The sequence below is a fragment of the Pongo pygmaeus genome, chromosome 6 (assembly GCF_028885625.2).
Source record: "Pongo pygmaeus isolate AG05252 chromosome 6, NHGRI_mPonPyg2-v2.0_pri, whole genome shotgun sequence".
NCBI lineage: Eukaryota > Metazoa > Chordata > Mammalia > Primates > Hominidae > Pongo > Pongo pygmaeus.
In genome coordinates, this window is record NC_072379.2 from 127635130 (window position 1) to 127652460 (window position 17331).

The following is a 17331-nucleotide window of genomic DNA, read 5'->3' on the forward strand; positions in this document are numbered from 1 at the left end:
GCTAGGGCAGGGAGCTGATCCAGTGGACCATACAAATACTACATTTTCTGAATGTGCTGTAGCATGGGAAAAAATTGGCAAGTCCTGCTGTGAGGAACTTCTCTTGTGAGTTTTAAGACAGAGGAGTACTTCTACCCTTAACCCTCAAGGTCAGGAAAATGGCAGCACTGACTAAATAATTACCTTTGCTTAGAACTTGCAGGAACTATTTAGACTTGTCTTTAGGTGTTTTCCCATACCTTACATGCAATGCAGGTACACTTAACTTAGATGTCGTATAACTCAGGCATTTTCAGACTTGTTCACTTACGTAACTCCTGAAAGAATTTGACCAACAGCATTCCCTTATGTGTTTTAAAGTTGGCATCTGAAATATTTAATTAAGAAATTTAAACAGTTGTAAAGAATAGTCTCTGTTGGGCCGGATGCCGTAGCTCATTCCTGTAATCCCAGAACTTTGGGAGGCTGAGGCAGGTGAATCACTTGAGCCCAGGAGTTTGAGACCAACCTGGACAACATGGCGCAACCCTGTCTCTACAAAAAATACAAAAAAAAAGAAAAAATTAGCCGGGCATGGTGGCGTGTGCCTGTAGTCCCAGCAACTCAGGAGGATCACTTGAGCCTGAGGGTTTGAGTAACGGTTGCAGTGCACCGTTACTGTACCACTGCACTCCAGCCTGGGCAACAGAGCAAAACCCTGTCTCAAAAGAGAAAAGAATAATCTCTGTTGGTGATAAGCATTGACATTTTGAAAGTAATTCTGAAAGAAATCTATAAAATTTAAATACAAGATACCACAGCAGCTTCTTACCTGCCGTCATTCATATGAATAATTTGGACACGACAACTTTAAAAAGATAATCAAGAAATTTACATTCAGTCTGGGTATTAGATGATACTAAGGAATTGATTTTGTAAAATTTGGAAGTGGCATTGTGGGTATATAAGAAAATATCCGTAATTTTTTACATTTCATAATAGTTAAAAAGGAAATGTTTGTTTGGTACTTTTTTTTTTTTTTAATTATGGTGTTTGGTTAGCAACAATGTGACCATCACTTAATTGCCCTTTTTTGTTTAAATTTATAGGGATTTGGGGATATTTATACTACTTATCAGTCACCACATGGTATTGTCTTAAAAAAATAAATGAATAAACTGTTAACCAACTTGGACATTTTACACTCTTCCTATTTCTTCTTTTTTTTTAAAAAAGACAAGAGTCTCATTCTGTTGCCCATGTTGATGTGCAGTGGCACAATCACAGCAGCCTTGATCTCCAAGGTGGGGAGATCAAGTGATCCTGTCACCTCAGCTGGGACCACAGAAGAGCACCACCACACCCAGCTGATTTTTTTAATTATTATTCTTATAGACATGGGTCTCCTTACATTGCCCAGGCTAGTCTGGAAATCCTGGGCTCAGAGCTCTACCTGCCTTGGCCTCCCAAAGTGCTGGGATTACAGACGTCAACCACCCGGCCTCCTGTTTCTTTTTTTTCTTCTTCTTATTGAGACAGGGTCTCACTCTGTCACCTATGCTGGAGTGCAGTGGCGTGATCATGGTTCACTGCAGCCTCGATCTCCTAGGCTCAAGCCATCCTCCTGCCTCAGCCTCCCGAGTAGCTGGGACTTAGGTGCACGCTGCCATGCCTGGCTAATTTTTGTATTTCTTATAGGGATTTTGCCATGTTGCCCAGGCTGATCTCAAACTCACAAGTCAGCCTTCTATTTGTTAGATTCATTTGCAGTTTACTTCCTCAACAGAATGATATTCTGACATATTTTATCTTGAAAGCCTTAGTCACTTTGACATTCTTATTTGCAAGAACATTGTGTATGTAAATTGAAATATGGAAAATGGTGTTCTGTGATATGGCTCTTAAGTGTTTTTAGAGTCTTCTGGGTTAAGTTACTATTACAATTATTAATACACAATTGAACAAAATAACATTTATTACAAACATTTTATGTTTATATATTTTTAAATGCATTTCTTTGACACATTTTTTTTCAAATAGTTTCATATCCATGGATGACAATTACTTATCGCTAGAGTGAAATGGGATTCAGCACCAATTCCTAATTTTTATTTTTTAGAGGAAGTACTAACAGACCTTGTTTATATTAGTAAATAAGTTGATGGAAATGGAAGATTTGTCATAGCAATGTTGCTTAGTTCTTGGAACTCCTTTTGAGTTACATGCCAGAAATCATGTAATCTATCATCAAAGATTACGGGTTTTGTTTGTTTCAAGGTGGAGTCTCGCTCTGTCACCCAGGCTGTAGTACAGAGGCATGGTCTCGGCTCACTGCAACCTCTGCCTCCGGGGTTCAAGCGATTCTCCTGCCTCAGCCTCCGCAGTAGCTGGGGATTACAGGCGTGGGCCAGCATGCCCAGCTAATTTTATTTTTTATTTTTAGTAGAGACGGGGTTTCACCATGTTGGCCATGCTGGTCTCAAACTCCTGACCTCAAGTGATCCACCCGCCTCAGCCTCCCAAAGTGCTGGGATTACAGGCGTGAGCCACTGCACCTAGCCCAAAAATTATGTTTAATGATCCCTTAGCTAAAACTCAATTAGGCCATTTTTCAAGATTTTTTTTTTTTTTTAAAGCAAAGAATTTAAAACCTTTTGACATGCAAAAGAATTTATTCATTTTTTTCAGACATTTGCATTCTCAAGACTGACACTAGTATTTCTTTTTCTTTTTTTTTTTTTTGAGATGGAGTCTTGCTCTGTCGCCCAGGCTAGAGTGCAGTGATACGATCTCAGCTCACTGCAACCTCTGCCTCCTGGGTTCAAGTGATTCTCCTGCCTCAGCCTCTTGAGTAGCTGGGATTACAGGCGCGCACCACCATGCTCAGCTAATTTTTGTATTTTTAGTAGAGATGGGGTTTTGCCATTTTGGCCAGGCTGGTCTCAAACTCCTGACCTCAGGTGATCTGGTCTCGAACTCCGACCTCAGGTGATCTGCCTGCCTAGGCCTCCCAAAGTGCTGGAATTACAGGTGTGAGCCACCACGCCCGGCCAGACACTAGTATTTCTAATTGTTTCTTTTTCATTATCTTGGAGCTTTTTACACTCTAGTTTCAAAATGGTTGAAAATATGCCTTTCTTTTATAAAGTGGGACAAGGGCAGTTGTGAAAGGGGGGAGATGGGAAAAAAGCCTTGATGGCCAGAGGTACATTATTATGAAGATCAATTTTTGGAAAAAACTATATGTGGAACCGAGTATCTGGAATTTGATTCTCTCTTGACTGACCTTTCTCAGTGTACTCCTTGACAGTGTTCCTGTTTCCCCAGGGGCATGCTTGTCCCAACTGAAGGCCACTGGTATAATGGACTCTTTGTAAGTAATTGGCTACACCTTTCTAAAACAAGTGGTCCAGTTTAACTAGTTACCTTAGGGTGAAATGAAATGTAGGGAACGAGTCTAAATCTTTCTTGATGGTAGCTCTTTCCTCTTATTTCTGCACTTATTAAGGTGTAAGGACTCTTTGCTCTCATGTGACTTAAAATCAGCAGCCGGAAATATTCTTGTTGCAAGATAAGTAATTAAGCCTCAGGAAAATACCTTGCTTTCTAAGGTCTGTCTGGCCTAAAATACCCTTGCAGCTGCTATTGGGTTCCAAACAAATGGATGAGGAAAAATGGTTAGGCCAGATTAGCATGAGGCAGTTTTTGGGAAAAGACAAACCCTTCTTTTGTGTGTATGTCTGTGTACCCAGGTGACATGTACAGCCATGATGGGAATACTGATGAGCCAGAATGGGTAAAGACAGAGCGAGAGCAGTTTGTTGAGTTTCGGGATAAGAACCGTGATGGGAAGATGGACAAGGAAGAGACCAAAGACTGGATCCTTCCCTCAGACTATGATCATGCAGAGGCAGAAGCCAGGCACCTGGTCTATGAATCAGACCAAAACAAGGTAAGTCTGGCCAGGCCCACACAATCTATCCTTGATTGAAGTATGCTTCTAGGGGATCACCTGAACAGTTTCTGTTAAGGTGCATAGAGCATTTAAGGTCTTAATTAGTCTAAGTCAGCCAAGTATCTGAATCTGGCGATTAAAACCTTTCAGGGCCAGCACTAGCTATCTGATCTCATTTTAGAAATCCTTTTGCCCAGTGCTGATAGCATTGTAGGAAATTTGGCTTCAGAAAAGAGCCTTTGTGTGTAGCCTGTGCCCAGCATGCATCATCAGGTATTTTTAGATCGCCAGGAATTTTTTTTTTCTTCTTTGTTACTTCATTTGTTCCTTTACCTATTACAGGCCCATTCTGTCTACTCAAAGCTGATTGTTTCCTTCTTAAATCAAATATGCTTTTTTTAAATTGGGTCCTTTGTGTGGGCTATAAATCAGCTTTTCTCTGGAGCCTGTTCAAATTGTCTTTGATCAATTAATTATCTGAGGTATTTTGTTAAAAGTATTGTTGTCCCTAAGCCCGGTCACCTGCTTCAGAGATTTTAATGCCCTGCTTGGAGTAAGCTGAAAATCAGTCTAAAGATGGAGATTTTCAGTGTTCTGAGTATACTTTTGTCTAGGCTAATCTTCAATTTCAAATTCAGTTTTTCATTTTAGAGCCTTTTTAAGTGTTGATCTGCTTTAAGTTCTTGCTCAAAGTCACTTTAGTAGCCAGGTGTTGTGTCCTGAGATGTATGAGAAAAGGAAATGCATGTAGTCATCCCTATCTAGGAGATGTTCCATATTTTCCTCTAAAGGGAGAGTTTTCTCCTCATGGAACAAACCTTTATCTCTAACATTGAGTTGTTGTGTTACATTCTTTCCACCCTTCCACTTTTAACTTTCTTGATAAAAGAAATGTTTAATTGGCCTGGCACGATGGCTCACGCCTGTAATCCCAGCACTTTGGGAGGCCGAGGCAGGCAGATCACCTGAGATTGGGTGTTCGAGACCAGCCTGACAAACGTAGAGAAACCCCGTCTCTACTAAAAATACAAAATTACCTGGGCGTGGTGGTGTATGCCTGTAATCCCAGCTACTCGGGAGGCTGAGGCAGGAAAATCACTTTAACACGGGAGGCGGAGGTTGCGGTGAGCTGAGATCGTGCCATTGCATTCCAGCCTGGGCAACAAGAGCAAAACTCCGTCTCAAAAAAAAAAAAAAGAAAACAAGGAACGTGTACTTGCTGTTTTCTAGAACCTCTTCGTATATATGTAGGGGGAATGAGGGCTGAGTAGTTCACACTTAATTTAGTAGAAATGAGAATCTTAACTTCTGATTAACCCCAATTCTTCTATAACAGTGTTTCTGAATTTTTAATGGGAAATATGTTCTTCTTCAATTCATTGCTATCTCTACTTTCAGGATGGCAAGCTTACCAAGGAGGAGATCGTTGACAAGTACGACTTATTTGTTGGCAGCCAGGCCACAGATTTTGGGGAGGCCTTAGTACGGCATGATGAGTTCTGAGCTGCGGAGGAACCCTCATTTCCTCAAAAGTAATTTATTTTTACAGCTTCTGGTTTCACATGAAATTGTTTGCGCTACTGAGACTGTTATTACAAACTTTTTAAGATATGAAAAGGCGTAATGAAAACCATCCCGTCCCCATTCCTCCTCCTCTCTGAGGGACTGGAGGGAAGCCGTGCTTCTGAGGAACAACTCTAATTAGTACACTTGTGTTTGTAGATTTACACTTTGTATTATATATTAACATGGCGTGTTTATTTTTGTATTTTTCTCTGGTTGGGAGTATGATATGAAGGATCAAGATCCTCAACTCACACATGTAGACAAACATTAGCTCTTTACTCTTTCTCAACCCCTTATATGATTTTTAATAATTCTCACTTAACTAATTTTGTAAGCCTGAGATCAATAAGAAATGTTCAGGAGAGAGGAAAGGAAAAAAATATGTGCTCCACAATTTATATTTAGTCTTGCCTATCAAAAAGTCCAACATTTCATAGGTAGTAGGGGCCACATATTACATTCAGTTGCTATAGGTCCAGCAACTGAACCTGCCATTACCTGGGCAAGGAAAGATCCCTTTGCTCTAGGAAAGCTTGGCCCAAATTGATTTTCTTCTTTTTCCCCCTGTAGGACTGACTGTTGGCTAATTTTGTCAAGCACAGCTGTGGTGGGAAGAGTTAGGGCCAGTGTCTTGAAAATCAATCAAGTAGTGAATGTGATCTCTTTACAGAGCTATAGATAGAAACAGCTGGAAAACTAAAGGAAAAATACAAGTGTTTTCAGGGCATACATTTTTTTCTGGGTGTGCATCTGTTGAAATGCTCACGACTTAATTATTTGCCTGTTGAAATCACTGTAAATACCCCCATCCGGTTCCTCTTCTTCCCAGGTGAGCCAAGGAATTAATCTTGGTTTCACTACAATTAAAATTCACTCCTTTCCAATCATGTCATTGAAAGTGCCTTTAACGAAAGAAATGGTCACTGAATGGGAATTCTCTTAAGAAACCCTAAGATTAAAAAAAGACTATTTGGATAACTTACAGGAAAGCCTAGAACCTCCCAGTATAGTGGGGATTTTTTTCTTCTTCCCTTTCTCTTTTGGACAATAGCTAAATTAGCAGTATTAGTTATGAGTTTGGTTGCAGTGTTCTTATCTTGTGGGCTGATTTCCAAAAACCACATGCTGCTGAATTTACCAGGGATCCTCATACCTCACAATGCAAACCACTTACTACCAGGCCTTTTTCCGTGTCCGCTGGAGAGCTTGAGCTCACACTCAAAGATCAGAGGACTTACAGAGAGGGCTCTTTGGTTTGAGGACCATGGCTCACCTTTCCTGCCTTTGACCCATCACACCCCATTTCCTCCTCTTTCCCTCTCCCCGCTGCCAAAAAAAAAAAAAAAAAAAGGAAAAGTTTATCATGAATCAACAGGTTTTCAGTCCTTATCAAAGAGAGAGATGTGGAAAGAGCTAAAGAAACCACCCTCTGTTCCCAACTCCACTTTACCCATATTTTATGCAACACAAACACTGTCCTTTTGGGTCCCTTTCTTAGAGATGGACCTCTTGAGAAGAATTATTGTATTCCACGTTTTTAGCCCTCAGGTTACCAAGATAAATATATGTATATATAACCTTTATTATTGCTATATCTTTGTGGATAATACATTCAGGTGGTGCTGGGTGATTTATTATAATCTGAACCTAGGTATATCCTTTGGTCTTCCACAGTCATGTTGAGGTGGGCTCCCTGGTATGGTAAAAAGCCAGGTATCATGTAACTTCACCCCAGCCTTTGTACTAAGCTCTTGATAGTGGATATACTCTTTTAAGTTTAGCCCCAATATAGGGTAATGGAAATTTCCTGCCCTCTGGATTCCCCATTTTTACTATTAAGAAGACCAGTGATAATTTAATAATGCCACCAACTCTGGCTTAGTTAAGTGAGAGTGTGAACTGTGTGGCAAGAGAGCCTCACACCTCACTAGGTGCAGAGAGCCCAGGCCTTATGTTAAAATCATGCACTTGAAAAGCAAACCTTAATCTGCGAAGACAGCAGCAAGCATTGTATGGTCATCTTGAATGATCCCTTTGGATTTTTTTTTTTTGGTTTAAATCAAGCCTGAGGCTGGTGAACAGTAGCTACACACCCATATTGTGTGTTCTGTGAATGCTAGCTCTCTTGAATTTGGATATTGGTTTTTTTTATAGAGTGTAAACCAAGTTTTATATTCTGCAATGCGAACAGGTACCTATCTGTTTCTAAATAAAACTGTTTACATTCATTATGGGGTATGTATGACCTTCATTTTCTAAGAAATAGAACTCTAGCTTAGAATTACAGATCCTCTAAAATGTCAGAATGGGAACTCTCTTTGAAGTTCTCCCAAACTCAGAGACAGCACTGCCTTCTCCTAAATGATTATTCTTTTCTCCCTGTTTTCTCGTATTTTCTAGCATCCTTCTCACCACAGCCATAACCCTTCTTTAATTCCATTAGACTGTATAACTGGAGAGACTTGCTGCTCGTTATGTAATTATCTGATACCAAACACAAGCGATTCTGAATGTACACATACGTTTATCTATAGAGCATAAGGTAAAACAATTTTGTTTAACATTTTGGTATTGTTTACAAATGGTATTAAAACACACAAATTCATTTTGAGAACCTCAAGAGAATTAAACTATTTAGTAAACACACAGTTTAAGACAAATATAAAGGTTTAGCCAAATGCAGCGGGGAGGAAGCACCTGGAATAATTTGTGCTTGCTCAGGGGCTTGTGGACATGGCTCTTCCTGCCAAAGCTATAGCAGTTATCCAAAAGTTCTTTCAAACTCATATTTGGGGCCACTAAGTTTTTTTCTTTTTTTTCTTTATGTCTCTCCCATTTCTAAGGTGTTTTCTTAAGTTTGTTCTAATTCAGCATATATCATCGCAGAATGGATCCCCAGCAGAAAAAATAAAATAAAAAGTTACTGAAAAGGAAAGTATCCATACACTGAGAACTTAAAGCCATATTCCTTTTTAGTTGCCTTGTATGTAGAAATCAGTTCTCCAAGTGCTGTGAATGGTGCCACTTAGGAGTAGAAACTGATGATTGTTGAAATGGCCTTTGGGTGGTCTGAAATAGACCAGTGGAAACAGTAGCTTTGTAGGCAAGAAGGCAATAGTAAGAAAATGAAAAATTGACTCCCCAAACTGCCATCACTCCTCTTACCATCTTTTTTGTGTTTTTAGTAGTTTGGTTTCTGACGGAGACAATAGAAACTTACTTAAAAGTAAAATTTAATTCTAGCTGTTGCAAACAGGCCAATATTGGGTCCTCAGTTGGGGCCAACTTGGGTAGACGAGACAGTAGAAACTTCTGTTTTCTGGGAGCTGCATGTGTCGGATTCGTCTGTCATGGCCTTCCCACACACCATCTTCATGATGCAAGCTTGGAACTGGAGAAAAAGGCACAATTGGAGATAACCTTGGCAGATGAGGAAGTATGGGAAAAAATACCTCATTCTCTGTATCACCAAAGCCTTGCATAATGCTTTGTACCCAGAATGCCCTTAGGTGGTTTTGAATCTATCTTCCCCATCCTGAAAACTGTCTAGATTCCAGTCTAGAACTACTCCTGGGTCTACGGTAATCCTAAACATTCTGGTCAAATCTGAGACCTCACTGTTGGTAAATTCACAAACCATCCTGCTTCATAAAAGCACTGTCAACAGAGGCCCCTCCGTTACTAGCAGGTGCTCCCAGCTGGAAAGGACTGCCAATTCTCTTCTATCCAGGGAGGTTTCAAATTAGTTTTGAGTTTACCTCTGGGATTGAGGAAACAATACCATCTGAAAGTAGGGTTTTTGCCACTTAGGGTTTGGTGTTTATTAGCTCAGATTTCAGATGGGATAGGAAATCCCCCGGTACCTTCAGATGATAAGACATTTTAGAGATTTATGCATGTGGTATGATTTCTGTGCTTCACACATGCTCGTGCAGGCTAAAAGTTGGAAGGGAAATGATTAAGAAATTATTAAATGCAAGGACTGGAAATTCAGAGGAATCTGAGTTTTTATTTTTATTTAAGTTCCAGGATACATGTGCAGGATGTGCAGGTTTGTTACATAGGTAAACGTGTGCCATGGTGGTTTGCTGCACGAGTTTTTCAATAAAATGCTTTCATTCATCCTGTTCTTTGGAGCAACTTCATTTTCCTGACTCAAGTTCTTTCCTCCGGGGTTCTATTTTCTTGTCTTGGTAACCATGCCTTCCTCCCTGTGCTTACCAAGGGCTTCCCAACCTACTCGGGGGTTTTGTGGCTTCCCTCGTCTGCTAGAAACCTGAGTAGAGTCCAGGGTGCTCTGAGTTAAAAGTCAATGGTGAGAAAAGAACCAGGGTCTTCTGGACCATAGGAATGTGAACAGAGAGCTTTACCTGCTTATTCATGAAGCAGTAGATTATGGGATTGTAGATGCAAGCACTCTTGGAGAAGAATGAAGGAATGGTGACAAGTCGTAAGTCCAGCCCATGGTTACGGTTGTTGACCATGTACATGGCGAAGGCTGCGTAGGGCACGTAGCAGACACAGAAGGATCCTACCATCACAACCACCATGCGGCTCACCTCCCGTTCAGCCTTCTGGGTCGTAGCTGACTCCTGCTGCTGAGCTGCAACCTGGGGTGGAGCACGGAGAGCATCACATCCCTCTTTTTCCTGGCCCTCCGGATGCTTTTTTTTTTTTTAAATTTTTAATTTTTAATTTTTAATTTTTTTTGAGACGGGAGTCTTGCTCTGTTGCCCAGGCTGGAGTTGCAGTGGTGTGATCTCGGCTCACTGAACCTCCACTCCCAGGTTCAAGTGATTCTTTTGTCTCAGCCTCCTGAGTAGCTGGGGTTACAGGCACATGCCACTGCGCCCAGCTAATTTTCGCATTTTAGCATTTTGCCATGTAGGCCAGGCTGGTCTGGAACTATTGACCTCAGGTGATCCGTCTGCTTCGCCCTCCCAAAGTGCTAGGATTATAGGCATGAGCCACCTCGCCCGGCCTCTGGATGCTTTTCTATGGGATGGGGGAGGGGGCATCCACTCTGATTGCCTCTTTTCTGTCCCATCTCCTGGCCTAGGTCCTTTGGCTCTCCATCATTCTCCCTCCTCCTACTTCCTTTGCTGCTTTTAGATACCCTCTCTGGCTATGGACATTTCCAGGCATCTTATGTTCCAGAGCACTCTTCCTTCTCATGTGGAGCCCCGAACCCCTTCCTCCCTGACTATCAAATGCCACTCACAGCTTTCAGGGCCCTCAGCAGCTGAGTGTAGGAGAAGCAGATGAGGGAGAGAGGCACAATGAAGCAGAAGATGAAGAGGAACCACGTATAGGACTCGCTGCGGTATTTGGTGCCCACGGTGTACCAGTCAGGGCCGCAGGAACATTGCAGGCCCTCAGGGATGAACCTGCAAAGGACCAAACACTTGCTCAGTGGACTCTTCACAAGAGTGCAGTGGGAGCTGAGATGCCTGGATTGTGTTCTCCACTTAGAACCCAGGGAATGCCCAAAGGCTTCAAGCAGGGAGGTTTTCTGTCCTGACTGGGAGAAGCTTACAGCAATTCCAACTGCAGAGTAAACGTTAGCACTTGTCTCCCACTGCCCTTTGGCCTTATATTGCAACTCTTTAAAAAGTAGAGGTCAAAGACTAAATAGTTATACCCAAGCTCTCTTTCCACCCACATCAACCTGAGCTCCTAGTTAAGTCAGCACCACTGCCCTGCACTCTCACCGGCTCCAGCCAAAGAAGGGTGGGATGGAGACGCCAATACCAATGGTCCAGGTAGCCAGGACCACCGTCAGTGCGTGCTTGGAGCTGAAGCGGAAGTTGCCGAAGGGCTTACAGATGACAATGTAGCGCTCAAAGGCCAGGAAGGCCAGTGACCAGCCTGTAACCAGACCTGTGGTGAAATGTGAGGATAATGGGCTAGACAGAGCCCCACCCAGCCTGGCTGGCAGAGTGGCAAACAGATCGGGTGGAGCAAGCACAGAGACACAGGGCTGGACTGACATTTGGAGTGAAGACTCAAACATACTATTTTGGCCAAACTTCTAGTCTGGGTTGCTTTGTACCCCAGTATTTTAAAAAGCACCAGACTCATTTCCCCCAGACTCCTCTTTAGGAACCCCCTCCAGTGGAGTAGCAACCGTTGCCTTCCCCTAACCCCTTTTTCCCCTGCAGTACCTGCTACAGTGCCCAGGAAGCCCTCCAAAGCACAAACATGGCGACCGAAGACGAAGTATCCGTTACAGCTGGCGACGAAGACAGGGAAGACAGAGAAGATGCAGAGGAGGAAGCCTCCGAAGGACACGTTGACCAGAATGTAGTTAAGGGGCTGCCGCAACTTTTTGTAGCGCAGTGTGGCCACCAGCACCATGGCATTGAGTGGTAACCCTACAAGGAAGACAGTGCCCATGAAAGCTGCCTGGAGGTAGAAGGCCCAGACAGGGGCAATGTGGTACTGAGGCCCATCCCACGGCCCCACTGAAGAGATATTTTTGAACAGATAAAACTCTTCGTCTGACATCTTTCTCATGGATGCCCCACACCCCCCTCTGAGTCTTCTTATAGGTGATCCTCCCACCCCACAAAACCCCTCCTCTAAAAACACTTGGGCTCTGTGAATGATCAATACTAATCCTAAACCTCCCAAGGACAAAGTTTGGGATTAGAAATCCCTAAACCACTACCTAAACCTTTTGTGGCCCCAAAGCCGATTGTGTTCTTCAGAGGATAAGAGATTGGGCTCAAATAATCTGTATGCGCAATGCTGGGTGCTGGGATGAACAGAAGTGGACTCCCTGAGGTCTGGGAGGTGCTGACCCATATTCACTGAAGATGCTTCCACCTTTTTGTTGTTCTTTTAATGGGGCTATAGAAAGGGCACGCCTCTTATTTTGGCTTCTGGCACAACTGTATCAGTTAAGTTTTCCTCAACTCATCTGCCCCTTTGTGGAAGGTGCCCATCTTAAGTCTGCTGAGAGGCTGGGAACCAGCCCTGGGCTGCAGGAAAGGGCTGGGAGTGGGGAGTGCCCTGGAAGCACATCAGTAAACAGCCTTGATGGAACAGGACTTAGGCAACTTGACAATGCCTAGAGGTCTAGGGCATCCCTGAGCCAGGCTGCCTCCATTTCTTTGCATTGAATCTACTCAAAGAGTGTGCCTTTCCTACTCAGACCTCCAGCCAGGGAGGCAGGTCTGTTCACCGTCCTTATGCCATGTTCATGCCTACCCCTACCCTTAGCTCAACAAGTCACCACAGTCTTCCTCCTGTCTGTTCATTGAAGTCTTACCTAGCCCTCACAGCCTACCTCACAAACACCTCTTCTGTGCAGCCCACCCCAGTGACACCAACTCTGCTCTAAGTTCCACCTGCACTTGTACTCAGTACTACACTTTAGGCTTTATGCATGAATCTTTTCCACCTCAGCAGATCATAAATATATAGATGAGTTGGCCGGGCGCGGTGGCTGAAGCCTGTAATCCCAGCACTTTTGGAGGCCAAGACGGGCGGATCACGAGGTCAGGAGATTGAGACCATCCTGGCTAACATGGTGAAAACCCGTCTCTACTAAAAATACAAAAGATTAGCCGGGTGTGGTGGCGGGCACCTGTAGTCCCAGCTACTCGGGAGGCTGAGGCAGGAGAATGGTGTGAACCTGGGAGGTGGAGCCTGCAGTGAGCCGAGATCACGCCACTGCACTCCAGCCTGGGGGACAGAGCGAGACTATATATATAGATGAGTTAAAAGTGACACACTTGGCCGGGCACGGTGGCTCACGCCTGTAATCCCAGCACTTTGGGAGGCTGAGGCAGGCGGATCACAAGGTCAGGAGATCGAGACCATCCTGGCTAACACGGTGAAACCCCGTCTCTACTAAAAAATACAAAAAATTAGCCGGGCATGGTGGCGGGCGCCTGTAGTCCCAGCTACTCGGGAGGCTGAGGCAGGAGAATGGTGTGAACCCAGGAGGCGGAGCTTGCCGTGAGCCAAGATCACGCCACTGTACTCCAGCCTGGGCGACAGAGCGAGACTCTGTCTCAAAAAAAAAAAAAAAAAGTGACACACTTTAGGTATAAATAAGTTTAAAAGTGAAAGGATGGTCCAGTAATGGCAGAATAGTTTATTAGATGAATGCCCCCTTAGGCAAAAAAATTGTAAACTGGACACAATATGAATAACAACTTTTTGAAAACACCTAAAGTATCCAAAGCAGGCAGAAACTGAAAGGAACTCAACTCTTCAATTAAAAGAACCATCTACATTGTTATTTTTTTTTTCCTGAGTGTACTCCTGAGTATAAATGGCACAGGATAGCTAGAACTTGAGCAGAAAGCCCCATCCTTTTTTGGCTTGAAGAGTCAGAGGACAGAGGACAGTTTGGGACTCCAGAACAGCTGAAGGTGGATTTCCTGGAATGAAGGAAGCCACAGAAGGCAAAGTCTTTAAATCTGCATATAAACTCCCCTCAAATCATAGGCTGACTGCTAAACTGTGGATGGAGGAATTTCTAAGAGCCCAGTAAAAGACAACCACTGGAGGTCTGAAAGAGCTAAACAGATTTTGACTGTTACCCACTGTAGCAGAGAAAGAGTTTGGATTTGAATCCCAAGTCAGAGGGTCTGGGTAAACACTTAGGGCTTTCCACTTAAAACTCCCAAAAGGCCACACCATAGAGCTAAAATCTATATCCCAGGACTAAATATTTGTTCTGAGAGTAAGGGCAAAGCCAAAGCTGACTCATACTAGCAAAAGACAAAACCAAGCCTCAGCAGGTTCAAGGTGATCAACTAGTAAGTTAACTGCTTATTAGAACAAAAATCAACACTCCTCAATGGAAGATAACCCAGTTTCTAAAGTTCACTATCTACAATGTCTAATATACAATGAAAAACTAAAAGGCATGTGAAAGAAAAAAACCCACAAGAAAATATGAGTCACAGCCAAAAGAAAAAGCAGTCAATAGAAACAGAACCTGAGATGACCCAAGAAGTTGGCACCAGCAGAAAAAACTTCAAACAGCAATATAAATATATTTAAGAACTGGAAGGAAAAAAATGATCATCGTGAGTTAATGGATCTCAACAGAAGAATGGGAAAAATAAAATAGCCAAATGGAAATTCCAGAACTGAAAACTATATCCAATGAAGAATTCACTGGATGGCTGAACAGCAGATTGGACAGCAGAAGAAAGGATCAGTGAACTTACAGATAGATCAATAACAAAAAATACCTGGAAAATCCCCCAAACACTTAAGAATAAGCAATATACATCTAAATATCCTGTGAGTCAAAAGAGAAATCATAAGGAAAAACTGAAAGAATTTGAGCTGAATAACAATAAAAAAGTATTAGAAATTGAAGGAGGCAGCTAAAGCAGTAGAGAAAAATTTATAGCTTTAAGTATTTATACTATAAAATAAATGTTTAAAATTTAAACTTTCACCTTGAGAAGCTGAAAGAGTGAATCAAATCTGAAATAAATAGGGGCAGATACTAAAAAGAGCAGAAAACAATGAAATTAAAAATGAATAAAGAATGGAGAAAAATCAATGAAACCTGAAGCAAAACAAAATAGTTCTCTCCTATCTCCAGCATCTCCTCAGTAGGATCTGAGCCAATCTCGGGTCACTGCAACCTCCACCTCCTGGGTTCAAGTGATTCTCTTGCCTCAGTCTCCCATGTAGCTGGGATTACAGGTCTGTGCCACCATGCCCAGCTAATTTTTGTATTTTTAGTAGAGACAGGGTTTCACCATTTTGGCCAGGCTGTTCTCAAACTCCTGACCTCAGGTGATCTGACCACCTCGGCCTCCCGAAGTGCTGGGATTACAGGCATGAGCCACTGCACCCGACTGACTTAATTATTTCCGAAAGACCGCCACTCCCATGTGCATGCGCACACATGCACATCCCCCACAAACACTCGCCCGCAGGTAGGAGTCCTGGTGGAGGTTACTGGGGAGAGCCAGCTAAGGGTCCAGCCAGATTGCCTGAGTCATGGGGGGAACAGGGTGAGAGGGCACTGTCTGGGAAGGTGTGAGGACGGTATTAGGAGGGGCCAAAGATGTGGCCACCTAGCCTTGTACAGATGAGCAGAGCTGCTCATCCCTTGCCCGCGGCAGGACTTCAGGACCAGGGCCAGAGGTCACCTTAAGGTGCCTATCCCTGAGCAGGGCACATGGACTGTGTGTGAGCCTGGCCTGCGTGGAACAAGCCAGCCTCCACTGTCCTCTGGGCTCTGCTGAGGTGCCCACCACTGCAAACATTTCTGATGGGAAGCTAAATGGCGAGGGTGCAAGACACCTCGGGCCCTTTTATATCCAGTGTACAAGGCTAGGTGGCCACACCTTTGGCCCCTCCTAATACTGTCCTCACGCCTTCCCAGACAGTGCCCTCCTACCCTGTTCCCCCAACAGCAGAGGGAGACAATGGGCCCAAGCTGGAGGCAACCCAGTCCCCGAGGGGCTCAGACCAAAAAGAGCCTCACCCAAGGGCAAAGTCTTACCAGTGCTCAAGCCATGGACAAAAATTCTCCAAAGTCATGGAGGCCACAGAGTAGAAGGAGGCAAGCTTCTGAGGAAGGGGCATGGGGTAAAGGAGGAAGAGAAAATATAAAAACTGGAGGCAGACTGAGCACGGTGGCTCACACCTGTAATCCCAGCACTTTTGGAGGCCAAGGTGGGCAGATCACTTGAGGTCAAGAGTTCACTAACCTGGCCAACATGGTGAAACCCCGTCTCTACCAAAAAATACAAAAATTTGCTGGGCATGGTGGCACACTCCTGTATAGTCCCAGCTATTTGGGAGGCTGAGGTAGGAGAATCGCTTGAACCCAGGAGGCAGAGGTTGCAGTGAGCTGAGATTGTGCCGCTGCCCTCCAGCCTGGGCAACAGAGCGAGACCATGTCTCAAAACAAAAAACCAAAATAAAATAAAAAATAAAAACTAGAGGCATCTTAAGTGCATTTAGTGTATACAGTGCTCTTCCCAGGCTGAAAATCACCTTATTAATTTAGAACATGTGAATACACTAAGGCTTTACAGAAGATCACACAAAATACACTCAGACCAGGATTTCTCAACGTCGGCACTGTTGACATCGCAGATAATTCTTTGTCATGGGGGCTGTCCTGTGCATTGTAGGATGTTGAACAGTGCCCCTCTCCTCTAGATGCCAAAATCAACACTACCAGCCCAGTCATGATAACCAAAAATGTCTCCTGACATTGTCAAATGCCTCCTGAGAGACAAAACTCTTCCTTCCCCACTCCCCTCCCCTCCAGCTGAGATCCAACCATTGATTTAGATTTAGACTTACAAATGCTCAGAACCCAATATAATACAATCAAGTGAAAATTTGTTTTTCCATTTGTTCCAATTGTCCAGAAAAAAGGAAAGTCCTACCAAAGTGGATATTTTCTGAATAGTTTCAGGAGGTCTTTCTTTCTCTTTCTTTTGTTCTTTCTTTCCCTCCCTCCCTCTCTCTTTCTCTCCCTTTCCTTTCTTTCTTCCTTCCTTTCTCTCCTTTCTTTCTTTCTTTTTTTTTCTTTTTCTTTCTTTCTCTTTCTTTCTTTCCCTTTCCTTTATTTATTTATTTATTTTTTGACAGAGTCTCGCTCTGTCGCCCAGGCTGGAGTGCAGTGGCGCGATCTCGGCTCACTGCAAGCTCTGCCTCCTGGGTTCACGCCATTCTCCTGCCTCAGCCTCCCGAGTAGCTGGGACTACAGGCGCCCGCCATCACGCCTGGCTAATTTTTTTGTGTTTTTTAGTAGAGACGGGGTTTCACTGTGTTAGCCAGGATGGTCTCGATTTCCTGACTTCGTGATCCACCCGCCTCGGCCTCCCAAA

General features: G+C 43.5%; 2 protein-coding genes across 3 annotated transcripts in view; one reads left to right on the top strand and one right to left on the bottom strand.

Annotated features, from left to right (window-relative positions):
- CALU (calumenin) overlaps window positions 1-7728 on the top strand; it is a 32362-nt gene extending 24634 nt beyond the window's left edge. For both annotated transcript variants that reach the window (XM_054494142.2, XM_054494141.2), the window contains exons 6-7: window positions 3732-3931; window positions 5333-7728. In XM_054494142.2, the coding sequence (XP_054350117.1) occupies window positions 3732-3931; window positions 5333-5437 (305 nt within the window). In that variant the 3' untranslated portion in view covers window positions 5438-7728. The remainder of the gene's footprint in view (window positions 1-3731; window positions 3932-5332) is intronic.
- Window positions 7729-8668: 940 nt separating this feature from the next.
- Window positions 8669-12016, bottom strand: OPN1SW (opsin 1, short wave sensitive). Its single transcript, XM_054494140.2, has 5 exons — window positions 11665-12016; window positions 11212-11380; window positions 10722-10887; window positions 9871-10110; window positions 8669-8891 (listed from the first exon to the last, which is right to left on the bottom strand). Exons 1-5 carry the CDS (start codon window positions 12014-12016, stop codon window positions 8772-8774), a joined length of 1047 nt encoding a protein of 348 aa, XP_054350115.1. The 3' UTR covers window positions 8669-8771.
- Window positions 12017-17331: the final 5315 nt, after the last annotated feature.